The sequence below is a fragment of the Geotrypetes seraphini genome, chromosome 13 (assembly GCF_902459505.1).
Source record: "Geotrypetes seraphini chromosome 13, aGeoSer1.1, whole genome shotgun sequence".
Lineage (NCBI taxonomy): Eukaryota > Metazoa > Chordata > Amphibia > Gymnophiona > Dermophiidae > Geotrypetes > Geotrypetes seraphini.
In genome coordinates, this window is record NC_047096.1 from 22,269,523 (window position 1) to 22,297,136 (window position 27,614).

Genomic DNA, 27,614 nt, shown 5'->3' on the forward strand with positions numbered 1-27,614 from the left:
TGAAACACATTCAAAGTTGCAAAGTAGGTTGGGACACCAAATTTCCGATCCGACTGGGCTGGTCAATCACCTGACTGCTGGGGACCAGTCAAAAACGTCTTTCCGACTGGAAGCCCTGTTCTCTGCCCTGCAATCTCTCTTGCCTGCTTGCCCCGAATGCTGCCCTGCTCTGCCTCGATCTTCCCTGAATCTCTCCTGCTGCATTGTCATTCTCCTGCCCTTTTCTGAAGCTTTTCTGCCGCATCGCCGTTCTCCTGCCCTTCCCCACCCAGCGAGCCCGTGGTTTTAAAGCGGGTTAAAACCACGGGCTCGCAGGGCTAAAAACTAACAAAAAAAAGTTTTCAAGTTAAAAAAAAAAAGGTTGCGTCTCAGACGGGCATGCGCAGACCATCTACAGATGGTCTGCGCATGCGCAGGGATCGCCCCCATCTGCATATTTTTCATTCCTGAATTCATCAGACCTGCCTGGATTGCACCCGGTTCGGACCCGATAGGGCAGGTTAGTGAATCCCAGCCATAGTGTGCTAGGTATAAATGCACAGTAGGGCATTAATTTTTATTTTTATTTTTTTTTAACTTTCTTCTTTATTACCATATAGAGAGAGTAGTTAGACAACCTGAAGATGTGTGAACTAAATAGACCTTTTCAGCTTGATCAGCTATGTAACTGTGATAGGCTAATTTGCAAGATAACTAACTATTCCTTTCCTCCTCAGCTGGGTCTTATGTAGCTCTTACAGTGCAAGGGCGTCCTCCTGGGTCACCCCATATACCACTGGCTGAAAATGAGGGAGATTCTGTTACATTTGTACAGAATTTGTCTCCTGTCGCCACATCTCCTCGTTCACCTGGAGCATCTGGAAATGTAGAAAGGATCACCAGCCCTGTGCTGATGGGGGTAAGAGAAAATCAACAGAGAAAAAGGCAATAGAATAGTCTTGTGAAATAGGTCTTTGCAGGCAGCTTGGTCATGAGTAGGAATCTCTGAAAAGTTGAGGTTCAGCTTGAAATAGATTTTATTTGAATTTATGTTGAATTTTTGCCTAACAGCTCTTGGAAAAAGCTGAAGCAGTTTGGCCAAAAAAAGAAAAGACTGACTGAACAATTTTTTCAGTACCCTTAAAGCGAATTTCCAGATATTTGACCCACAAAGTGAAAAATCTGCTTACATGTTCTAGTGAGTCTAAAATCCATTCAAATTACTTGGCTATCTTGAAGATCCAAGCATTTTCAGATTTTTCAGATATGGGGACAATTTTCAAAGAGATTCTCTGAGTAAAATTACCCATCATGGAGAAAGATATGGCCAGGAGGTCATTTCTTTGTAGAACTCCATTATGTGGGGGTAAGAGATATCCTATGACAATACTACCTGATAACGTTTAGAAAGAAATCCTGCAATCTCCCAGCACACTCTTAATGGCTCATCAGTGTATTTTCTGTCAAACGTGCTCCCCTCCCCCCCTTTTTTTCAAAATCACGCAAGAGGTTTTTAATAATAATTTTATTCTTATATACCGCCATACCAAAAAAGTTCTAGGTGGTTCACAACAAGGTGAGCTAATACAAGGGATACAGATAAAATACAAATTAGAATAATTTACTGCCGGCTGGCACGCTGAATTCTCTGCGCTGCTCCAATGGTCATAGAATTCCTATGAGCAGCGTAGAGCCTTAAGCATGCCAGCCGGCGCAATGAACCTCTTGCGTGGTTTTGTATAAGAGGGAGTTGATTTGCAGAGAGTTCCATCTCTGTAGTCCTGAGGCTACATTGTTGGCTTTATTAATGAAATTGTTTATCTGCATTTAAGGTGGATATGTGTGGGGATGAATGTTTCTCTTGTTTATTTTTGTCTCTTAGGAGGAAAATAATATTGTCCACAACCAGAAGGTAGAGATCTTAAGAAAGATGCTGCAAAAGGAGCAAGAACAGCAGCAGGTAAAGTGTGAAGGTGGATTTTTAACAACACAAGAGCCAAATCCTCTTAATATAATGCAATGGAACTGCTTAAACTTATATGGTCAAAAAAGGAGCATTATCTTGTACTTCAAAGAATATTGTTGATGGATATTCTAATAAAAAGTGTTTTTATATTTGTTATTTAATTTTGTATGTATCTCAGGGACTGGATCATCTAAATGGCTAAAATTCAGCACTTGTGAGAGCCCAGCTGTGGTCAGTCTAGCTAACTTACTGTAGCCTAGGGCTGCTAGATTAAATGAAAGAGAAAAGATTGGATGACGAGGAACAAAGAATTGAGTAAGGGCTGACAAATAGTGAAAATTAAGCAAAATTAAAAGGTGTAGACAGGAATTAAGGCTGGACATATCTCCTGCCCAAACTTGTACTTTGCCATAATTTGTTCTTTTGCCAATTTCACGCTCCTCCCGTCTTCCCAGTAGTATAACCACTTACCCCTCTTTGGTACCAGGGACCACCTCTGGAACTGCTTATTCCTCCTGCTCCATTAAAGCTTTGTCAATCTGGATTCCCTACCCACCCCCAGGGCTTAGTCTAGGGTGTGAAGACAGGAGCGTTCCCCTTCAGTTCCTACCTCATCTGGTATCAGCAGAAGAAATGGCGCCTATGAGCTCTAGCAGAAGTCCTGTGAGACTACTGCTAGGGGTTAACCTTCCCTACAAAGGCATTTTGCCAGCCCTCACTGTCTATTACTGGCATTGTAAAAATGAGCCACCAGGAGTACCACTTATTGTCCCTGGAAAGGGAAGTCATGTCTCACTCCTTTGCTAAATTGACATTTTACCCCCACCTTAAAAATACTGTATGTGTACTAGTTTACATCAAATTTCAAGTTTATTAAAGTTTGATATACTGCTTAAAAAAATAAAATTATAAAAGATTTGAGGGGATATAACTGAGACAAAAATAATAACATGACGTATTGGAACAAATAGGAAGGAGGGCTGAACTACAAGCGTAATAGGAGAGATGGGCAACAGAGATGGGAAGGGGAGGCTACATTAAAAAGGGGGCAGAATTAAACTGTAGTGTGACTGTATGCATAGAGATTTCATTTTCAAATCTCCACTAATTTTGTCATGCTCTCATGCCGATATAAAGTATGTTGGTACAAAAGTGTCTGCCATGTGTGCAAAGAATGTGTGAAAGTCTGAAGCATTTTAGAATCACCCTGCCCAGAATTTGTTATTCATTTACAGTTGTATTATTTTTAGTCCTTGCTGGAAGAATACAGCCAAGCCTCGTCCACGCGACTCCTTAAGGAAATTCAAGAATCAAAGAAACACCTCCATCAGCTTCAAGTGCAGCTCTGCAAAGCCACAGGCCTTTCTCAGGTAGCAGCTTTGACATATTGCAAGCAGTGGGGTCACCCCATCAGGGGTCCTAGAAAAAGGCAGGATCTTTGCCCATTAGTGGCAGTTGATATTGAATCTGTGAGTCAATGATTGTTCACAGGCTTTTTTCCCGCCTTTTATTTGGGCTTCCTGTTAAGCTGGAAACCCAGTGAGTCTGTGAGCACACATAGACACACTGGGCCCTATAATGACTGCTGCTTTAGATTGTAAGCTCTTTTGAGCGGGGACTATCTTCTTTGTGACTCTGTATGGCGCTGCGTACGTCTGGTACCGCTATAGAAATAATTAATAGTAGTAGTACTGATGGCTATTACTGCTGCTGCTGATAAGTGGAGGCGAAGGAAGTGGATAAGAGAGGGGAAGAGAGTAGATGTCTGCTATTTTGTTTTAGTCATCCTCAGAGATCACATGAAGTTTGACGTTTTTAAAAAGGGTGGATAAAAGTTTGGAAAGCACTGACATATAGAAATTGGTTCAAGCTGTATGGCATGTTAGCTCCACTCTCTACCTTAAGAGTGGAGGTTATTCTTTGGCTATGTTGTGCTGCCAAATAATTTTACTGAGTCAAAATATCAATGGGGGAAAAAATTAATCACTATTTGTGATTGATGGTGTACCAAACTGGTTGAATATCAAGAATAAAGGTCACTCTAAAAAGATTAACAACCTTGTGCACATAAGCATTAGACTTCTCATATATATAATTCAAAGGCTGAATATGCTCAGAGACATAGAGGCAAAAACAAGTGGTATTTACCCCAAGAATATCGCCTCACCATCCAGTCATCACATATGCTTAAAGTACCTACAAACACCTTTAAGTGCTGTATATCACGGTCTAATCGTTTTCAAAAAATGTTCAATTCAAATGACAAGACACTTAGCTTTGTCAGAAGTTCCGACAGGCTAAACCTGTTTCACTTCTGCGCCAAGGAACCAAAAAGAGATTTAATTGATTGTAAAGATGGTATAGTCTCTGTTAGAAATTCAAAACAGTTTCATAAGCATACATTTTCTTCAAGCGTTAAAGAATTTTACTGAACAGAGAGATCAGAAGTAGCACTTCAACCTACTGTAGATAGGCGGATAAAGTTGATTTCAGTACTGGTCCTAATTATTCAGTTCTTGTTTCACACAGTTTTAGCTGAGGGTTTTTTTTCTTTGTTAGGATGACATTTTGCTCCTGAAGTTGCCATCGGAGGTGCTGCGGATAAGCGAACTTGAGGCAGAGAGTGGGGATGGACTAGGAAAGACTGACTTGAGCAGTGGCGATACATCCCGACCAGACAACGAGATAGCTGATGTGGGTAATGGATGGCATTAAACTTCTAGCTATAACTATTTAAATTTCACTGATAGATTACATATTTTAGCTTTCACAAGGATGGTTACCTTCAGCTGAAGTTCTTATAACCAGAACTAGATATCCTTGCTAGTTGAAAGTTTAGAGAAAAATGAAATGGGTGACTTGTCCAGAATGATTTATAAAAATGCTCTCCTTGCCTGAGTTTTATTCATATATTTAGCTTTAGTGAATTTTTTCCATTGTCTCCCTTTTTTGGCCTTTACTGTTAGCTTTGACACTGCAAGCTGTGTTTTAGCTTTCCTCTGAATGATGCTTGCTGTAATACCTTTGCTAACCTGATATAAAGAAATATTTCTTTTTCAGAGTCCACAGAGTGGTCTGAAGGAGAAGAGTCATTTGGATGAAAGTCTAGAGAAAAGTGAACTTCAGGATACAGTGAGTACAAACTCAAGGAAACTACCAATTTGCCAAAAAATCTTTCTCCTTTACTATAGGAAGAATTCCAACGCACTACTGTCCACATGCAATAGTAAATTATTACTTTTTTACCAGATAGACCTCTAATCATTAACAAATATTAAACGGTATGCATTATAAAAACTATAATGCAAGCATAGAAATAAACAAGAAATATGCAATAAAATCCCATTTATATATCCTTCACCCCAAACAACATGTCTTCTTGAGCCTTAAGAGTGAGAAAGAAATTTCCTACAAGCTTGGCTTCAATCATGCTAAATGAAGGCAGGCCACAGAAATAGTGCTGACTGGAGTACAAGGAGATTCAAACACAAATCTCCGGTACAGTGCAAGCTGAGTCAAAGATCTGGCTCTAGTAATCACCTGGAGTATTGCATTCAGTTCTGCTCTCCTTACCTCAAGAAAGATATAGCGGCACTAGAAAAGGTTCAAAGAAGAGCAACCAAGATGATAAAGGGGATGGAACTCCTCTCGTATGAAGAAAGACTGAAAAGGTTAGGGCTCTTCGGCTTGGAAAAGAGAAGGCTGAGGGGAGATATGATTGAAGTCTACAAAATCCTGAGTGGAGTAGAACAGGTACAAATGGATCGATTTTTCACACCATCAAAAATTACAAAGACTAGGGGACACTCAAAGTTACAGGGAATTACTTTTAAAACCAATAGGAAGAAATATTTTTTCACTCAGAGAATAGTTAAGCTCTGGAGCACATTGCCTGAGATTGTGGTAAGAGTGATTTAATCTAAAAGTAAAACATATCCTGAAAAAAATGGATTAATAAAATTATTGTCTGTGAAATAAGAAATTTAAGCATTATAATATTTGCATGACATACAATTTAACTCTATTAGGAGTTAGAGTTGGAGTCAGCATATTTTCACTGACTCCAACTCCAATAACCCCAAAACTGCTTCCAATTCTGACTCTACAGATCTGGTTGGCTGTGCTTGTCAGTAAGGCTTGATATTCTGGCAAAAAATCTGGACAACGCCTATATCTCTTTGGAGCTGGTACTGCAAAACCAGTCCTATCCCGAGACACTGGCATCCTGATCAGTCACCTTGAATTACCTTGTAACACTCACAAAACATTGAAATGTTACAGTATCCTGGGGAAAGGAAGGGAATGCCCCCATTTAGTCATGGGACAACTTTAATTCTTTCAGTCATGGTTAATACACAGGAGAGCCTTCCAGCTATTGGGAACTGTAGAACACTGAAGGGCATAGAGAAGGTAGACAGGGACAGATTCTTCAGACTGTGGGGAACCACAAGTACAAGGGGTCACTCGGAGAAGTTGAAAGGGGACAGATTTAGAACAAATACTAGGAAGTTCTTTTTTACCCAGAGGGTGGTGGACATATGGAACGCGCTTCCAGAAGCTGTGATAGGCCAGAGCACATTACAGGGGTTCAAGGAAGTTTTAGATAGGTTCCTAAAGGATAAGGGGATTGAGAGGTACAGATAGAAGTAAAGGTAGGTTATAGAAATGATCAGAAACCACTTCACAGGTCATAGACCTGATGGGCTGCCGCGGGAGCGGACCGCTGGGCGCGATGGATCTCTGGTCTGACCCAGTGGAGGCAACTTCTTATGTTCTTATCTCTATGTTAACTTAAGAGTTTGGAAGGAGAACAAATTTTCTCTAGGGAAAAAAGGCCTAGTGCAAAATTAGAAATCTGTTCGTACATTAAAAAAAACATATTTCACCTATTTCATTAGGCCTGTGACTCAGTTTGCACTGAACACTATGCTCCTCAATTGAATATATTCATTGGGTAGTTAGCTGAATTGGCTATTCCTACTAAGGATTTTCACAGGCTCCTAATTTTTCTGCCTATGGCTTGACATTTTACTGCATCATCTGTAGTTGCATCTTGAGTACCAAGAGGCATTTTTCTTTTATGTTTCTTTCTTCAGGACTTGCAGCTTGGTGTCGGAATCCCCACTGTGCGTCTGGGAAACCACATCATTGGAGCGGAAGATGATGACTTTGATGCTGAGCAAGAGCAGGTGGGCATACATGTGATAGATTCCTCTTCTCTGTGCAACCTAGTGTTGTCAGGATTATTTGCTTTTAAATCCTGGGCAAGCTCCACGTTCAGCATCTGTGAGTCACAAAGGGAGGAACAGGGTTGAGTATGAGACATAAGGCGGGCGGGAGATGCGACATGACAAGCACAGAAGGATATTGGTAGGATAACAGCAAAAGAAAGGTGTGGAAGCAGTGGGAGGAAGAGAATGAGGAAGGGATAATAAGAAAGAAGAGGGTGAGGCAAAGATAATGAAGAATAAATAAGAGAGGGTGAAAAGTAGAGCAAAGGAGAGAGGATAAATAAATATGGGATGAAAAAGTCAGTTATAAATGACTTAAAAAGTAAAGGGAAGACAAAAGGAAGAAATGGTTGTTTAAGAGGAATTTTGAAATAAAGAAAGACAGTAATAGAGACAAGTTCAGCACAAGGAAATGGTATTACAACTATCTACTGACAGACCTGTATATTCCATATCCATAGAACCTTAGGATGACCAGTTCTAATGATTCATAGACCTCAGTGGTATATCCTTGTGGACTGTAGATTTCAACACATACTGTGTTCTATACACCTAAATCATCATTGGTCCAGCATTTTTAATAAAGTGCTTAGCATATTTAAAGTGCAGTGTTATATATAAGTTAAATATTATTAGTTAGTACTCATCTTTATGCAAAGAAACGCGACTCGGGGGGGTTTTCTCCGACATAGAGCTGTGTTTCGCCAAACGGCTGTATCAAGGATTCCCCCATTAAGTCCGTCAGAGCGATGTCTCCCGCGTTTCACAGTTAAACTGTGACTTAATGGGGGAATCCTTGATACAGCCATTTGGCGAAACATAGCTCTATGTCGGAGAAACCCCCCCCCCCTCCAAGTCTTGTTTCTTTGCACAAAGATGAGTACTAACTAATAATATTTAACTTATTTATAACACTGCACTTTAAATATGCTAAGCACTTTATTAAAAATGCTGGACCAATGACGATTTAGGTGTATAGAACACCGTGTGTGTTGAAATCTACAGTCCACACGGCTATACCACTGAGGTCTATGAATCATTAGAACTGATCATCCTAAGGTTCTATGGATATGGTGTGTTGAATGACCTTAGTAGAAATTTTATTAGCCTATTAATCTTTGTATATAACATAAAAGACCTGTATATTGCCATGCTGGTAGTATACCAGTGAGCTTACCATTAGAGGAACTTATATTTATCTTCTTTGTCTACCCCTGATGTAGCCTAGGTTTGGGTGAAGCATGGCTCTTGATGGACTTTGGCAATAAAAGGACTGTATAATTTTTACCTTAGTGTGATCTACATATTTTGTGCTTTGAGTTTGCTTGTGGATTCAATCAGCTTCTCCTGTGTTATCATTAAAAAGCAACCTAAAAAAGGCAACAAAACCATTTGACAAGGGAATGAATAATCGAACTACCCACATTGGTTGAAAATACTGGAGAAAAATGCTACCCACAGAGTTGCACAAATAAATCAAAATTATGTGCATGGTTTGCTTTCATTATCGCCAGCCTGCAGATATATAATAGCTTTGGAATTGTGTCTATTTTTTAATGCAGAGAATATTTTAAAGGAAAATAACCCGCAGAGATGTGAAAATTCTATCTACTTATGTTGATGTGCACTTTGGGAATGCCTGCAGACACTATGGGGCTCATAATTGAAATGGAAATAACATCTAAAATCCCGTCTAAATCAGCGCTTTGACGATTAATAAGACAAGTCCAAGTGCCAATAACTGAAATGGGTTTTAGACATATTTAAAAACAGCTTAAGCCAAGAGCTGAAAGAAGCATTTTAGGAGGAGTGGTTAGGGCGGGATCTGGGCAGGACGTGGGCTGACCTAGACTTAGTTGTACTGCAAGTATAACCGAAAGTGTAATGAGGCTGCCTGGACGGAACTTGTACGTTGTGACTTAGGCGATGTAAAAGCAGGTCTAAGTGCCCAGAAGGTATCCAAAGTGACCAGATAACCACTGCAGACACAAAGTACAGACCCCCACACACTCCCCCAGTGATCACTGACCCCACCCCCACAACACCATAAAAATCAAAATAAAAACGTACATGCCTGCCTCCAGAACATCAGCATTTGGCATAGGAAAGCCTAGTAGAGCAGCACAGAGGTGGCTTAAGTAGTCTGGGGCTATTGGGATTGTAGACAGGTGCGTCTAGTAGGTTTTGGGGGGCTCACCATGACCTATAAGGGAGTTCTGGTAAGATGATTATATGGCATCTTTTTTGTGAAGTTCACAGCAGTGCCCTGTAAGGTGCCTCACTACTGTGTTGCGATATCTGGGTGTCCAGTCCATTACTTTGCTGACCCCTCTTATGTCCAAAAGGTCTTGTTCTAGGCGTTTTTGGCTTGGATGAATTTTTGGATGAGAATGGGGTATAAACATAGACGATATAGCGGTCTGGCCGATCAAATGGCGATTTTCAAAAAAAGAAATATTTTGGACGTATTTTTCAGGAAGAGCCTTTGTACCGACTTTAGGCCCAAAACGGACGTATCTTAGACGTATCTTTTTATTATGCCCCTCTATGGGTTAAAATAGAATGGGGTGCATAGTCTACCCACAATAAGGGTGGGAAATTTTGAAAAAGCCCATTTATATAGGTAAAAAAACATTTTTCCTGCAGACATCAGGGTTTTTTACTTTCTAAATTTAAAGCAGGGTTTATGCAGGGAAATAAACACATATAAAACTGCATGTTTGGTATGTGCATAACGTTATATGTATATAGCACATGGGAATTTACCTGGATTATTTTTTTTTTACTATTCTTTATTTATTGGGATTTATTTACTACCCTTCTGGAGATATTCACACAAGGCAATGTGTAAGAATAAGTTGTACATAGGCAACAGACAATTACAGCAGTAAAAAATATTCAAATAATAGTACATAGAGTGGCATAGTATGCTATTTAGATTGGCAACACAATAAAACTTCTTAATAGCATGTGGTTTAGTGAAGATACAGCATTACTATTATGTACAGCTGATTAGCTTTTAAAGGTCATCATTTCAAACCACCATTAATTTATTTACATTTAGATTGTTTCACTATAAGAGGAGATTTGAAAACAAAGTGCTTCTCATTGAGGATAAGACCCCTGAGGCAGGCCATACGGCCAAAACACGTACGTGTTGGGTCTTGAATGAATTAAAAGATTGAGCACCAGGGTCGCCTCTTTTGCTTCTCTTTGTAAGCAAAGGTGGAACACATAGATAAAATAAGAGTAACAGGAGTTAGAATATACGAAAATTGTACATGAAGCCAAAAGGGTGCATAAATATAATCTAAGGGTAGGAGTGGGTAAGCAAGCCCTGCTTCAATATGTGCAGTCATTTGCATTTATACACAGGGCTGGATTCAATAAATGTTCAACATTTGGCACCCTTCAGGATTGGCGCCCTTTATAGAACGGATCTACACTGCACGCATTTTAAGGGAATAACCCTTACTGTGTCAGACCAATGGTCCATCAAGCCCAGTAGCCTGTTTTCATGGTGGGGCGGGGGGGGGGAAGGGACGATGCCGGTTTGCGGAGCTCGTATATCGAGTCAACGCTCGGTTTGCAAGGCAAGATTTGCAAGAGTTTTGCTCGTCTTGCAAAACACTCGCAAACCGAGGTTTCACTGTACTGATTTTGCAAAGGCAGAAAAGGGATATCCAATACCTCATATAGCAAGGGAGCATGTTTTGGGTGATATTAGGGAGGGCCTGAAATCTGGATGCCAAAGGGGAAGAAACATACATGTCTGAAAAGTATGTTCTTATTTACTGGATAAGTGTGATATAGAAATTCAGATTAGATTAGATTTAGATCTGTTTCAGGCATTTTTTTTATTTATTTTAGTATATATATATATGTAAGTGGTATGTGTATATATATATATATATATATATGTGTGTGTGTAAGTGGTATGTATATATATATATATATATATATATATGTGTGTGTGTAAGTGGTATGTATGTATATATATATATATATATATATATATATATGTAAGTGGTATGTGTGTATATATATATATATATATATATATACACCTATATATATATATGTAAGTGGTATGTGTATATATATATATATATACACACATACCACTTACATATATATATATATATATATATATATATATATACATACCACTTACACACACACACACATATATATATATATATATATATATATATATATACATACCACTTACAGCCTAAGTGGTTACATTCAGGTATGCAAGTATTTTTCCCTATCTGTCCCACACACTCCCACTGTCCATAATAAAGGTGCCCTGATTGAGCAGCTGTCCACTGGAGGGATTAAGGCATGATACCGCTTTAATCCTCCAGTGGCTGCTGTCCGCCTCCCTTCTGCCCTGAAAGTGAAAAGGAGATACTGGGCTCTGTGACAGCTTCAGCTGTTATGGATATTCTTAACAAAGCAGGAACAAGTCTGAGGAGTAGCCCAGTTGTTTGTCTGGAGGACAGAAGAAGTACACCCAGTGTATATATATAAATAAATATGGGGTCTTTTACTAAGGCGCGCTAAATGCTAACACGTCCATAGACTAGAATGGACACATTAACAGTTAGCGCATGCTAAATCGGCTAGCGTGTGCTAAATCGCAAGCCACAAAAGTGTGGCCACCCCTGTTGTAAACGAAGGGACCCCTGTTCAAATCCACTTTAACTGTGAGGGTTTTTCTTTCTTTGTAGTTGTGAGCCTTCCAGAAAAAGAAAAATATCTACTGTACCTAAATATAGAAACACTAGAGAAGTGGTGTACATTCAAGTGCAATAGGTATGCTGGGTGTCCGGTCAAAAGCGCGCAGGGACAAAGGCGCGCCCAGACAATTGAGCGCAGCGCGGAGGCGCGCGCCGCTCAAAATTCATGTTTTTAGGGCTCCGACGGGGGGCCTCGGGGGGGGAACCCCCCCACTTTACTTAATAGACATCGCGCCGCGTTGTGGGGGCATTGTGTGGGGGGTTGTAACCCCCCACATTTTACTGAAAACTTCACTTTTTCCCTGTTTTTAGGGAAAATGTGGAGGGTTACAACCCCCCATAATGCCGGCGCGATGTCTATTAAGTAAAGTGGGAGGGTTCCCCAACAAAACCCCCCGTCGGAGCCCCTAAAAACAGTAATTTTGAGCAGCGCACGCCTCCGCGCTGCGCTCAATTGTCCGGGCGCGCCTTTGTCTTTCGCGCCGTTGTCTATGAACCGGTATGCTGTGGTTCCTAGAGGGCTCATAATCTAAGAGTTAAAGTGAATTTTTGAACCCGAGTCCCTTGGTGCACTAACCACTAGGCTGCCTCTCTGCAGGGATGTCTGTGTGGCTGTTTTAAAAGAATGCTGCCATAAAAACGTTCATATCCCTTGTTTTTCCCCATTCATAATTTAGACATTCCAGTTTATAAAATGGATGTTCATGCTGGCCATTTCCAATGTATGGAAGCTCATCTCACGTATTTTCAAACAGGAAATTTTAATGTATTTCCCGTTCAAAAATACATGCGAGATGGACATCCATTTGGGATGTTCTGACTTGGGCATCCTTTTAAGAATGCCCTTCCATGTTACTAATGTTAAAATACTCACACATCCTCGTACATCTTGGTTATATCGATAAGAGAAAGTGTTTGCTGTGTTATCTGCTTGTCACATCAGCTGTAACAGATTGTTAAAAGGCAAAACTTATTTTAAGCGATCTTTCTATGTACAGATTAATGGGCAATGCAACTGTTTTCAAAGCATTGAACTACTGAAATCTCGCCCGGCTCACTTGGCAGTATTTTTGCATCATGTGGTCTCACAGTTTGACCCAGCAACACTGGTAAGACTTCATTCTGCACATGCAGAGTCCTCTGCTAGAAAGAAAGCAACATGCTTGCTTACCAACATTTTTTGCCTGTCTGGAGAATAGTCATGATGTCTTGCCAGTGCTCAGCATCGCAGATCACCAAGACATTGCTTTAGACTTAGGGAGAATTTGTAAGGTCATGTATTTTGTACTGCTTAAATTATTGAGTGAAAAGTGAGCTTAAATTCTATTGTTGTTATTTTCATTGATATAAACCAGTGGTCTCAAACTCAAACCCTTTGCAGGGCCACACTTTGGATTTGTAGGTACTTGGAGGGCCACAGAAAAAAATAGTTAATGTCTTATTAAAGAAATGACAATTTTGCATGAGGTAAAAACTCTTTATAGTTTATAAATCTTTCCTTTTGGCTAAGTCTTAATAATAATATTGTCATTTATAGCTATAGAGACATATGATCAAGAAACTGTTTTATTTTATTTTTGTGATTATGATAAACATACCGAGGGCCTCAAAATAGTACCTGGTGGATCGCGAGTTTGAGACCACTGATATAAAGTATTCCATTAACTTGACTAAATTTCCATCCTGAATTAAACATGCTCAGTCAGTGAATCCCAAGATCAGTCAACACATTATTGTGATCTTTCCTTAGAAAGGAATTTAAGATACTTGGTTTTAAGACCCCTGGTTTGATTTGACACCCTTCCTCTCTGTCTTCTCAGCTCTGCTATCTTTATGCAGATTTGTACAAACAGACCAACTCAAAGGAAACACGTCGAGTCTTTCTTGAGTTCAATCAACTTTTCCTCGACCGAGCAGCGGTAGGTTCCTGTGTTTGAGGTCCCCAATAGGATAATAGACAGACCAATGTCTTTTATATAATTGCTTTCACTTTTTCTCTGTCTACCTTTTCTCTGAGGTTTTGTTTCTATTTTATCCATTCTGATTTCCTTAATTTTCTATACCCTTGACATTAGACAGCTGCTGCTAGCCTCTAGAGCTGGAGAGAAGTAGCCTTCGAGACTTACAGTGCCAGTGTGTCAGCTGGCAGGGGTTGCCGTGGAAACTGCAGCCATCTCTTCTCTCTCAACATGTCCAGTTTGGAAAGGAGAGCCTTGGAGCCAACTCCTTCCATCTATTTTTTTTGTTACACTGAATACTTGGGGCTCCTTTTACGAAGCCGCAGTAGCGGTTTAATGCACGTAATAGTGCGTGCTAAACTGCCAGACGCGCTAGCCGCTACCGTCTCCTCTTGAGCAGGCGGTAGTTTTTCGGCTAGTGCGTGATTAAAAGTCACGCGCACTAAAGCCACTAACGTGGCTTCATAAAAGGAGCCCTTGGTCTAATAAACATATTCTGTGGCATATTTGTCTGTCCTCTGAACTGCATATTTTAAGCAAGACTGTAGCATGCATTTCCTGCTTTAGTTATGAGATACAGTTAAGATCGGAGTTGTTTCCAATCCTGTCCTGAGTTTTCAGGATGTCTGCAATCAATATGTATGAAAAAAATCTACTTATTCACAGTCCAGGTCTCTCATCCCGAATCAATCCTATTTGCTTATCTCTATCTCTTGATATCTCTTTAATGTAAAAATCTCTTGCTGTGAGCTGCATTGATTCCTCAAAGAAAATTGTGGGATATAAGAGACTTATTGTATTCTATACTGAGTCTCTGTTTATGCAAATATAGCTTATGCATACTGATTGGCAGTGGGATCCTTAGAACCGGTTTGGGAAGTCATAATTTAAATTCTAACATGACCCATTTAAATGATAAATTCTTGGAAGTATATATCTTTTTCTGCACTAAAAGCCTGTACCTAACCTCCTCTCTATCTTATCCCTTTGCTTTTTGTATTATTTTACTTTATTTTAAATCAATGTAAACTGCATATATAATAATTTATGTGTGGTGTATCAAGGTAAATAAGAATAAACATACCGAGAGTCCTAGAGTCACATCTGCATGGTAACAGTAAATTATGATAGAGACCAAAATAGGCCATTCAGTCTTCCTAGTTTAGATTCATTCATTTTACAATCTCAAGCTTTCACAAAGAGAGACTGTCCCATCTTTGCTTCAGTTTGAATTTGTTTATTTGCAAAAGTACAGTCTCTCTTTGTGAAAGCTTGAGATACAGTGACCCCTGATGCAGGCGTTTGTGTTTGCCGAAACATAGTACTATGTCAGGTCCTTATTACTGTACGACCTGGATTGAAATAAAGGCTTGATTTTATCCTCCTGGCTTTGGTGGATTGTTCATTGTCCGTTCCCACTGTCTTTTATCTGACTTAACCTTTACTTTTTACCACACTCCTCTCCATATGTCCCAAGCTTCTCCAAAATCTGTTTGTGATAGCCTCCACCACGTTGCCACTAGACTGTATTAGCCCTTACCCTCTTCATCTTTACTTCTTCGAAGACCTGTACTTCAAGCTATCATCCAGATTCTCTTTCATGATTTATTAAATTTTATAATAATCCTTAACAACCACTAAGGTTGTTGAGGCTATTGTTAAAAATTCTGCCTCTTCTGCTCATTCAAGTTTGGGTTTTTAACTATGGTTCACCCATGCAGAACATCCCAGGGGAATTTCCATGCTGTTTTACAATGGCAGTATAAAGTTATTGTTCCATTCAGGTTATGCCAGTGATTTTTTGGAGGACCAATGTAGCCATACTTCTGCTTTTCAGAATTGTAATGATACCCTGTGCTCATGAAAGCTTTGATGATAGGAGGAACGGTCTGCTAGACAAGAGCTTTCTCAGCATCTTTTTATTATTAATTATCCAAATTTGTGACAAAATTTACTGCCAACACACTTGGAGTGAGTTGCAGCAGTGAATGAGTATAGAGGCAAAATATACAACTTCATGAAGAGTAGAATGAATTTCACAATTTTGTCATCGCAAAAGATTTCATTTGAAGACACTTGTGCATCTCATATTGAGGTAGAATTCAGTTCATAATAAAACAAAGAGTGGACATAAAAGCCAGTGCACTCTATCTGATATCTTGAGATGATTATTCCAGTATGCTAACCACCTAATAGTGTAAAGGTGACTGTGTTTCAGTTCTGCTTCATTTTCAGCATTTTCTTTTTCTTTTTTTTATTACAGAATCTGAAGGTTTTGGTTCCAGATGATGTTGCATTGGATCTAGGTAATGGCAGAATTTCTCAGATGTGGAATTGTTTTGTTATAGGCCCATCCATATACCAACCTGCATGCACACAGGTGCTTGTTCCATGCAGATGTAGACATATATGTCTTCAAGAAAAAACTCGGAATTGTGAAATTCAATACTATTGTAAACAAACACTTTCACTGAAATGAAAAGATGTCACAAACAAAAAAAAAGAAAGCAGCACTGCTGTAGTTCCAAAATGGGGAGTTACAGTAAACTGGAGGAAAAAGCCTCAGATAGGAGCCCTTCCACCACCACAATGGTGGTCCAAGGTGGTTGGACGTAACACCTCACTGGCAAAAAACCTCCAGACCGGCTCCCCGTAGTAGAGAACTTAAAGCAGGGCGGCGGTGCAAAAGATAGAGGATAAACAATCCACTTATCTAGGTTAGTAGATCGGTACACCTTTACGATGGCCAGCGTTTCACTCGTCTGCTGCCTCAGGGTGTAAAGAAATCCGATCAAAACTAAGAACCAGAATCAGAACAAAAATTCAATCAGTAAACTGGTAAAAATGCACTGCTTCCAAAGAAACTAAAAGAAGCCTTAATGACATACCTTAAGATAGGACGCAACGGCATCTCAGGATCATAAGATGGCCGTGCCATGACAGAGCTGGGATTTATATAGCACTACCGGGTAGTGAACCCGGAAGTGACAGTAGACAAAAGGTTATTACTGTTAGAGAACCAGAACTTACAGAACAATTTATATTATAATAAAGAAATTTTACAATTTTTCTTTCTTTGATTTGAATATGTGTGTGTGTGTGTAAATGAAGAAAATCTTTGTATTAAACTTGCATGTTTAAATGTTTTAAAGTTATGTATCAAGGGGTACAGAAAAATAAACGTATGTACTTGAAAAGATAGTAATCAGTAGAACGCACTCCATTCCAGTCTCGAATTCAATCCATCTGGGTCTTCACTCTTCAATCTATGGATCCACTGTTGTTCTGCTCTTAATAAGCGCTGCTGTCTGTCCGGAACGCCTTCCTGAATATGGTCAATCACACAACATTTTAAGTCTGTAAACTGATGATTAAATTCCAAACAATGTGTGACCATAGGTGCCTGTAGTCTATTGTTCTTCAGACAACTCTTGTGTTCAATAGCTCGAGTTTTAAAAGGGCGAGTGGTCTGACCCACATAGATTAAAGGGCATGAACACATGAACACATAAACCACAAAAGTGGATGTACAGGACGTTCTATGTTTCAAATAAAAACTCTGGTTAGTAGATGGATGAATGAAGGTGTTGGACAGTTCCTTAGTAATGGTGCAAATAGAACATTTTCCACATTTGAAATGTCCAGTTAAAAGTGTAGCAGGTAGACAAGGATCTCTTATGTCAGATGGACTTAAAAGTTCTTTAAAGTTTTTCTGGCGTGAGTACGCAATTCTGAAATATTCAAATCAAAGAAAGAAAAATTGTAAAATTTCTTTATTATAATATAAATTGTTCTGTAAGTTCTGGTTCTCTAACAGTAATAACCTTTTGTCTACTGTCACTTCCGGGTTCACTACCCGGTAGTGCTATATAAATCCCAGCTCTGTCATGGCACGGCCATCTTATGATCCTGAGATGCCGTTGCGTCCTATCTTAAGGTATGTCATTAAGGCTTCTTTTAGTTTCTTTGGAAGCAGTGCATTTTTACCAGTTTACTGATTGAATTTTTGTTCTGATTCTGGTTCTTAGTTTTGATCGGATTTCTTTACACCCTGAGGCAGCAGACGAGTGAAACGCTGGCCATCGTAAAGGTGTACCGATCTACTAACCTAGATAAGTGGATTGTTTATCCTCTATCTTTTGCACCGCCGCCCTGCTTTAAGTTCTCTACTACGGGGAGCCGGTCTGGAGGTTTTTTGCCAGTGAGGTGTTACGTCCAACCACCTTGGACCACCATTGTGGTGGTGGAAGGGCTCCTATCTGAGGCTTTTTCCTCCAGTTTACTGTAACTCCCCATTTTGGAACTACAGCAGTGCTGCTTTCTTTTTGTTTGTGACATCTTTTCATTTCAGTGAAAGTGTTTGTTTACAACAGACATATATGTCTTCAACATGCATGATCACAGACATTTGCCTATTTGTACACATTAACCCGGATGCTTTCCAATCTCCTGTGCTGATAAATACTGAAATGTGTCATCATACATATGCGTTCCTGCAGTCACACTTGACCCTGTATTCAAGTCATTCTGGATCATACATCACCTAAGTTATGTGTATACTGGTTTCTTGTGCCATAAAATTGCCTGGTAGCCCTACATCATATTTCTGTTTAGAAAATATTAAGTTTTCGTTAAATGATTTCCACAGAGAAAAGACGGCCGGAACTAATTCCAGAGGAGCTTCATCGTCATTACATCCAGACCATGCAAGAGAAAGTTTATCTCGATGTGCATCGACACCTAGAGGATTTCAGGTAAATGTTTGGGCAGTTAGAAATGGGGAATGTGATGGCAAATACATATTATAGGGCTCTTCAGTTCTATCTGATTGTGTACTTATTGCAGTATCTTGTCCATCTCTGGGTTTTCCTTTTCCTTAACTAAGAATATGCCTTGCTTATCCCAAGCTTTCTTGATCTCTATTAATTTTTTGCTTGCACCATCTCCACTTCGCACTTTCCAGATTAACATCATTACTTACTGTTTACCTCATAATCCCTGAAGTCTGTTGCTTTAATATATTTTATATAAGGCGCAACTCCTCTTCCCTTTTTTTCTACCCTCTCATGTATCGATTATAGCCTGGTATAACTATATTTCAAACAGAGAAAATGGACTGATAGGTACAATGAAAGCCCAATACAGGGAAAAAGCATGTAGGCCTCAGAAATTGGTGTAAAGAGGAGTCGCACTGATGCCTACTTGCTTTTTTTCCTGTATTGTAACTACATTCCAGTTGTGGCTTAACACTACCATTTATTTATTAAAGCTCAATACTCTACTTTCCATAGAATGTTACAGGAAAGCAGTAACAGGTCTAAAAATATAACATATAGATTAATACAATTTTTACATTACTTTAGGGGGTTGATATGGGTATTTTCTCATCTCATACCCTGGCAGAGGCTGCATAGTAATATTTGTCCATCTAGCCCCCAAGCAATAGTAGTAAATACTACTACTTCTTATCATTTCTATAGCACTACTAGACATACACAGCACTGTACTTCAGATACATCAAAACATAGAAGAGACAGTCCCTGCTCAAAAGAGAATGTAGTTACAATCTAGTCGAGACACAAACTGGACAAGAAGGTGCATCAATGCACAATGCTCAGGTGGGGGAATTACAGAGGGAGTGATAAGACAGATATTGGTGCTTAGCAGGTGGGTTGAAGTTTGGAATTAAAAGCAGCTTCAAAGAAGCGAGCTTTGAGTCTGGATTTGAATACTGCAGAGATGGAGCTTTACGTATCATCTCTTCTTGTCCGATTTGCACCTAATACACAATAACTCACCCGCATGCTCAAAAATAGAGTTTTCATCAACTTGCAAAATGTTAAATAACAAGTCTGCACAAAATAAGCACTAAAAGAAACTACTGTAAAAATAGAAGTTAGAAAAATTAGAATTTATTCAGAACAAGATTCCATACATGTTGCCAGTCAGTTTTTGTATAATGTACGTCAATATTTTTTGTGTAATGTACATCAATATTTAATTAAGGATATCTCTTTGCAGACTGTCCCTTGATTGGATCACTGTTTAATTTGTTTTTCTTTCGGTTTCAAGGAAAGCAATAGTTATGTATAAGAGAAACACCTGATACAGTAACATCTAGGCAAAATGTTATGACAGACCAGTTCTTATTTGTGATAGCAGAAATCTTGAATATTGTTAGTTCTGAGGATATTACTAATTTGGATTTTGCTTGGCATGAAAATTTGAAATTGGGTTTTAACAACATAATGCAACTTAGGTTAAAAATTGAATAGCAGAAGTGTGCCTTCCTTTTCATCCTACCAGACCAATCCAGAATACATGGGTTACACTCACCAACCACCAGATGAAGACATAGACTGTAGAATTATGTGCTCTATTTTATATAAGCCCCCATGCAACACATAGCTCTCCAGTAATCTCTGTTTCCAGCAGATGGTAATGAACATCCTATGCAGAGTTCTGGATTGGTGTGGTTACTTCTAGAGCTTGGTGGAAATTTAGTTCCCCCAATGGAGCTGAAGTGAATAGAAAGAATCCTATTCCCCTGGGTGAACCCCACACCCAAGGGATTACATAAAGGTGTTCATGGTCTCCGGTTTCTTATTCTAAAATAATAATTATAATAATATAGTTGCAGAAGGAAGAAGATTTGAGGTAGCCATTCAGGAGGGAGCTCCGGTGGTGCCCTCTGCTCCTCCTTCCACCCAAACTGCATTGGGAGCAGTTTTCCAGATCTTCATTTAGCTTAAGCAGGGGAAGCCTGTGCCAGAAGCAGTGCAGCTGAGGAAGACAATGTCAGTGTTCTTCTAAAGTGCAGTTTGGGTTGTGATAGTAACAGCTGGTCAGGAAGGAGCTGGGAGCTAGTCAATGAAGTGTGTTGTTTGGGGCGATTGTTGAGTGGCTAGGGAGCTGGTCACGGTCTGAAATCCTGGGCTTTGGTGGCATTTGAGAAGCAGTGAGCAGGACTATGTTGTATTTCCCCCTTTATTTCCCTTGCTGGAACAAGGTTAATTATGTACTTTATGTTCAGGCTGCGACTTAGCAGAGTCTTCCTCATGAAGTTCTGATGGAGGCTGTAAAGGACAACTCCAAGTGTGGGGGCTGGTGAGCTGGGGTTTGTTCTAGTTGCCATGAGTTTCTCCTTTGCCTCTGGAACAAAGAATGTGGTAAGAAAGCCAGTACCGCTGACTACAGGTGCCAAGGGGTTCTTACCCCAGTTAGGGTGAAAAGGGGCTACCAATATTTTCTAGAGGCTGCAGCAGGGTGCAGCATGTTTCTCCATGTTGGTGCAGCAGGAAGATAGGGTGGAGCTTTACTCTGTAGGTTTGGTAGCAGAGACTCAGCAGAGCTTGGGGAACATGTCCCCGGGTTTCATCCTGCTCCTCTAAGGCTTTTCATCTGGGGAAGTTGTAGGTTCCCTTGGCCGTCCCTGGCTCCTTAGAGCTGCTGCACCTGGTGAGGTTTGTGGTGTTAGAGGATTACAGTAGCCTCTGGATAGTTTCAGATGGTGTTGAGTCAGGCTGATGATCCTTGGTTTCCACTATGGACAAACCATCATCTCATGTGGACCCCTTGGAGTAAGCGTTTTGATCCTTCAGTTGTGTGACTATTCTGCAAGGAGGAGATCTTGCAGGCCTTAGAGACTTTCAGTATTTCAGATCTGTTGTCTAAAGAGACAGAAGCCTTGGGTGGTCCAATTTTAGAGCATATTTGAAAGCCCTCTAATACTTTTCTCATTAATCAAGTGATTCAAGCACTGATTTCAGCAGAATTGGAGATCGTGGAATTAGGACTGTGAGTTGGGGAAAGTTTTGGGGAAGCTTTCCCCCATCCTCTTAGATGAGAAGGAAAAACTGAAGTTTCTGAAGTTGAATGCATTGATCATAGTGAAGAGAAGAACTACAATCCTAATGGAGGGCTGTTCTGCCCTTGAGGACCTAGAGGACTGCAAGTTGGAGACCATGCTGAAGCAAGCTTTTGAGGCATCAGCCTTAGGGCCATTTGTTGTGCTTATATGTTCAGGGCCTGTATGAGGTAGATCTGGAACACTGGAGAGTGTGGAGGAGAATTTCGGGCCACAGCTGGTTTGAGTCAAGGATGCCCTGTGATGAATGCCCTGTACAGACTAATTAGAACCTCAGCTAGGTCTATAGTTCTCACAGTGTCAGTGAAGAAACTGCTCAGATGGTGTTAGGCCAGAATACAAAAAGCCTGCTTTTTAGCAGTAGGAAGTAGCAGAATTCAGCTGGGCCAATATTGGGCCTGCTGTATATGTTTCCTACATGGCCAATATTGAGCCAAGTTCTGCAGAAGATTGTAACACACCAAGGCTTCAGACTGATTGTGGCATCCCTTATACTCAAATCTGATATACTTTCAAGTAGCAGAGGACTTAAAGCTCTTGCAGGGAAGAGACATATTCCAGCAATGTTTGGTGTTTATGAACAATCTGTTCCATTTCTATCTTAAGATTTCACTTGTAAGCTGCAATAGTCAGTGATTGCCACCCTTCTGCAAGTGTGGAAGCAGTCTTTCTCCTTAGCCTGTGCCAGAGTTGGTGGATATTTGAAGGCTGATGTACAGATCAGGAAATCATCCTGTTCTGATCTTCATTGGTTCAGATTTGATGATCTTACAAAAAGCCTCATATTGCTATCTAGATTAGAGATGATCTATTTTAGCATGAAGTAAAAACAAGTTCAAACAAAAAAAAGCATATGAATGGACAGTTGTGCTTAATAGTTGCATTACCTTTCCTTATCTCTTCAGCCATCCAACTCTAAAAGCCTGCCGTTACAAAAGACACCTGAACAAAACTCTTGCCTTCCAAGCAGGTCAATTAAATGACTGGCTGTGTAATATTTTCTCATGCTCTTCATCCTACCTAAACTGCAGAAAATTATTAAAAACTAATCTATTTAACTGATTTGTAACCCAAGACTCCTACCCTACCCTTCCCCCCTAGACCTCCTTTCTCCTCCCTTCCCGCTCACCTTTCCCTGACCCTTACATTGCTCCAGCCCCCCTTCTTACCTCTATTAATTGTATCTATTCTGCTGATTGTTCCACTTACTAATTGTACTTGCTGATTGTACCTTTTCTCTGATTGTACCCATTCGCTGATTGTCCAGCTCTTCTTCACTGTAAACCGCCTCGAACTATGGCTTTGGCGGTATATAAGAAATAAATTATTATTATTACCTAGCATTGAATCATTCAGATCAGTATTCAAATGATAAATGCTTACTACAGAATCCTGACTATTGTCTTTGAATATGATATCTTTGTTATAGTGCTTTAAATAATTTTCTTTGCTCTCTTCCTCTCTTTAGACAGAAGCGCAGCATGGGACTGACTTTAGCAGAAGCTGAACTGGCCAGACTGGATGCTGAGCGTGTTCGTGATCAGACCACTCTGGAGAAGGAACGACAGAGCGCTGAGCACATTATCAGCAAAATAGAGGAAGTGCTGTAAGGAGCTCCATGCCAGAGACAGGCGTGTGTTGAGACATCTATTCCATGTGTGGGCACCAGTTTTGTGCAGTAGGCAGGCGCATCTGTTTTAGCATCCTTTCCATGCTGTGTGGGTGTGTGTGCATGCATACACACAAACAGATGTTGGCTCTGGGTTAAACAAGGATATGCACAGGTATCTGCTCTGCTATGGGGGTGGGCAGGAGCACTGGTTCCATGCATCATATGTCACCAGCTCATGCTTCATGGCTGACGGGACAAAAGCACGAGAGACTTCAGTGCGCCGACATTGTGGCGCAGACAATACGGCGCAAGACCCCAGCGCGCCGTCTAAAAAGTTACTTAAATCTTAATCACCCTACCTGCTGTTTTTACCATTTGTGTTTTCTTTTATATATACAATTGTAGTTCTGCCCTTTCTTCCCTTATGTATCTGTTAGTTTGTATGTTAGTATGTCAAACTTATTTAATCTATTATAATTAACCTAATGTGTACACCTCTTTCTTTTTTTTATTTGTAAATCGCTTAGAAAATTAAATTAAGCGATTCAATAAGTTAAAAATAAACTTGAAACTACTTTTAAAGAGCTCCGACGGGGGGTGTGGGGGGAACCCCACCACTTTACTTCATACTCTTCGCACTACTGTTGGGGGGGGGGTACAACCCCCCACATTATAGAGAAAACTTAACTTTTTCCTAAATAATCAGGAAAAAGTTGTTTACTCTATAACGGAGGGTTCCAACCCCCCCCCCCCCCAACGGCAGCGCGAAGAGTATGAAGTAAACCCACTCACACCCTGCATCAGAACTCTTTAAAAGTAACTTTTTAGGCAGTGCGCTGGGGTCTTGCGCCAAATTGTCTGCGCTGCAATGTCGGCGTGCCAAAGTCCCGCTTGCAAATGACTATGAATCGCTGCATGTGTTCATCTGTACCATTCCTTGAATGCAGATATGTATGGGCACCAGTTCGATGGCATGTGTGAGTTAGGTGATACTTCCATGCCTCTAGCATGTATGTATGTAGGTATTTTTCAGTGAAAGTAGACATTTTACTGTCGCTGATTGAATGAAAGAAGGAAGCTGGGATTTCCAAGAAAATGATGAACTGTGGTAAAGAAATGGTATCATATATATTAATTACATAGAGGGTAATTCTATAAAAAGTTGCCTGTTTGAGGAGGGCTATTTTATAAATACATACAGATGCCTATATGTGTTAATGAAATATTAGAACAAATCTTTTAGAAATTGCAAATAAAATAAACCTATATACAGTTGTACCAGCTTAAGAGTTTGAATAAATGGAAACGTGTACCATTATGTGTATAAATCACAACTTTCCCTGTGCTCTACCCAAACTCCTCCACAGTTGCATACAAGTATGTGCACTCTTGTCACTGCACATAGGTATATGTGCATGAAAATGCCTTTACAAATTTACCTTCATAGGCAGAATTTCTAGTTTCATACAGTCTCTTAACTCCCTATCTTGGAACTACATGAGGGCCACATGGAAGCCTTAGTTGCCTGAGCTGGATCTGGTTTAGCACTGCTATAGGTTTAGATGTATAAAACGTGTAGTGATGTCATCAGAATTCTTAGCCAATTATAACTTAGAACTACTGGCTAGAATCTGATTATTAGGACTCAGATAAGTGATTTATATCAAAAGTAAATAAAGTACAATTAAGGCTTTTGGGCAGACCAATGAAGAGGTTTGCTATAGTAAACTTGAACTAAAATGAAATGAGTGTAGCCACTGAGGTCTTATTTATTAATAATTTTTATGAATTATTAAAAAAAATGTCTTATGAGTAAAATTTGATGATATAGAGAAGATTGAAATGAAGTACAAATGTATTAGATTGGATTGTTGAATCCCTTCACTTAAAAGTTTATTATATCTTTATCTTTATCTCAAAGACTGAGTTGAGAACCCCCTTATCTAGATATATAGACAGTAGAGTAACTATTATTTTTTAGGGAAGCTTCTGTATGACAGTTACATGGCTCTGACTTTTGTACTCTTTTTCTTTAGGATGACATCTCAGCCCCTGGAGGAGGAAAAAAGGTAACCCAAATTTAAATCTAGATTGCAGTGGTCATACCCCAAGACATAATGATGATCCATTCCTAGCCTATTACATCTCTTCCACTCCTGACAGCAACAGAACTCACAAGGGCCCCAGAGGTCACAAGTCTGCATGCACCCAGTCCCCCTCCCTCCCTGCTCTGACAGGCTTTGCATCCAGCCCCCTCCAGTACTCCCTTGCTTGCCCTGTTGGTCTCTGCACCCAGCCCCTCTTCCTTCTTGCCTTTCCGGTCTCTGCATCCAGCCTTCTCCCTCACTCCCTCCCCTGCCGGTCTCTGAACCCAGCCCCCTCCTTCCCTGCCCTGCCCTAAAAGGTCCTGTACCCTGTCCCCCTCCTTCCCGATGCCTTACAGGCCTCCACCGGACCTGCCGTAACGTCTGGTCCAGCGGTGGACTGGGACAGGATCTGTCCCGACCGACTCTCAGAAGTTTTACCTCCTTCCATCGTCCCCCACATACTTTTAGAATCCCTGGTGGTCCAGCAGTGAACCTGGCAAGAGCGACTTTACTTCACTCCTGCCCATGCAGTGGCGTTAGCTGATTGGTTGCTGCAAGTTCTCACAGCTAGTACCTGTGCATGGGCAGGATCAAAGGAAAGTCACACCTGCCCATGCAGAGCCACTAGCTGATTGGCTGCTGCAAATTCTCACAAGACTGCGAGAACTCACAGCAACCAATCAGCTAGCAACTCTACTCGGGTACTCCAGATGAGGGCACACCATGGCCCGGTACAGCAGCATGATAATGTTCTCCGATCTGTTCGTGATCCCCTTCTTTATCATTCCTAGCATTCTGTTCGCCCTTTTTGCTGCCACAGCGCATTGTGCAGACGGCTTCATCGACTTGTCGATCAGAACTCCCAAGTCTCTTTCCTGGGAAGTCTCTCCAAGTATCGCCCCGGACATCCTGTATTCGTGCATGAGATTTTTGTTCCCAACATGCATCACTTTACACTTATCCACGTTGAACCTCATTTGCCATGTCGCTGCCCATTTCTTGAGCTTGATTATGTCACTAGCCCTAATGAATATGCATGAGAGAGATCTGCATATAATGGAGGTGCCAGGAATGCAAATCTGCTCCATGCATATTTATTAGGGCTATCCTGAAAACCCGACTGGCCTGGTGGTCCTCCAGGACAGGGTTGGGAACCACTGATCTAATTTATCAGTCTCCACATCTGGTAAATTCATATCCTGTTGCTGTGGAGCTCTTTTATGTGTTGGTAAAATTAAGTCTGGACTAATGGTGAAACATTAGTCTTCATTTTGTTTTGCTTGTTCTACACACAGGTGTGTTTATTCCCTTTATATTTACAGTAAGTTAGGGTTGGGTTTTTTTTTTTTTTAATTGACCTAAATGGGTACATTGCTAAGAGGTAAAACTTGAAATCAATATCAGGATTGGTCTCGGTAGAGATTACTCTTTGCTTGTACTAGTAGAAAATGCATTTCTTCCCTGACAACCTCAGATGCTACATAAGCATGAAAACTTTTGTTGTGTTGCAGATAAAATTATCTAATATTCTCCTCCAAGTAATAAGTCAAAGACCAGCTGATCAGCACTACTCAGCTTTGCATTCTATGTTATTTTGATGCAATGCTGGCTGTTTTCTTTGAGGGAAAAAAAGACCTCAAGCGCCCGCAGCTGCTTGTTATTAGATCTTGTCTTGACAAGTCAACTGAATGCGGGCTATCATTGGTCTAAACACCCTTTTTTTGTTTATTTTTAAAGTTTAATATTTTTTATATACTTTATTTCTTTTTTATCTTATTTTGTATTTGTCTATATGCATTTGTATTTATATGTATATATCCCTTATAGGAACCCTTAACCTAATAAAAATTGTACTTAGCTTGGGATTTTACTGCCCAGCTTGATAGATACAATGGAGCATCCCAGTTTCGCTCTACAGATTTCAAGAGAGCATCGTTCTCCTATAACACCAAAACTGTGGAACTGTGTGTAGCGTTAACAAACAGTAAAATGAATCTCAACGGCCAAATGCAGATGTGTTCCAGTGACACCACTTTTTACCTCTGTCAGCCTGCATTGCCAATTTTGTTCCTTTGGGAAGACATTGACTGTATTTTGGGGGTCTTAGTTTATAGGATTGACTTTTTGCTTAGATCCTGTGTTGCTTATACAAGTTCTGTTTCTGATTCT

The 27,614-nt window shown here is 40.2% G+C and overlaps 1 protein-coding gene across 7 annotated transcripts in view; it reads left to right on the forward strand.

The window, feature by feature from the left end:
• The window catches only part of ARHGEF12 (Rho guanine nucleotide exchange factor 12), a 161,418-nt gene that overhangs the window by 73,570 nt on the left and 60,234 nt on the right, over positions 1-27,614 (forward strand). For all 7 annotated transcript variants that reach the window (XM_033917827.1, XM_033917829.1, XM_033917830.1 and 4 more), the window contains 12 exons: positions 717-898; positions 1,862-1,939; positions 3,196-3,315; positions 4,505-4,639; positions 5,006-5,077; positions 7,042-7,134; positions 12,920-13,030; positions 13,742-13,840; positions 16,143-16,185; positions 18,528-18,633; positions 23,215-23,352; positions 25,395-25,427. In XM_033917827.1, coding sequence (XP_033773718.1) covers positions 717-898; positions 1,862-1,939; positions 3,196-3,315; positions 4,505-4,639; positions 5,006-5,077; positions 7,042-7,134; positions 12,920-13,030; positions 13,742-13,840; positions 16,143-16,185; positions 18,528-18,633; positions 23,215-23,352; positions 25,395-25,427 — 1,210 coding nt within the window. The remainder of the gene's footprint in view (positions 1-716; positions 899-1,861; positions 1,940-3,195; positions 3,316-4,504; positions 4,640-5,005; positions 5,078-7,041; positions 7,135-12,919; positions 13,031-13,741; positions 13,841-16,142; positions 16,186-18,527; positions 18,634-23,214; positions 23,353-25,394; positions 25,428-27,614) is intronic.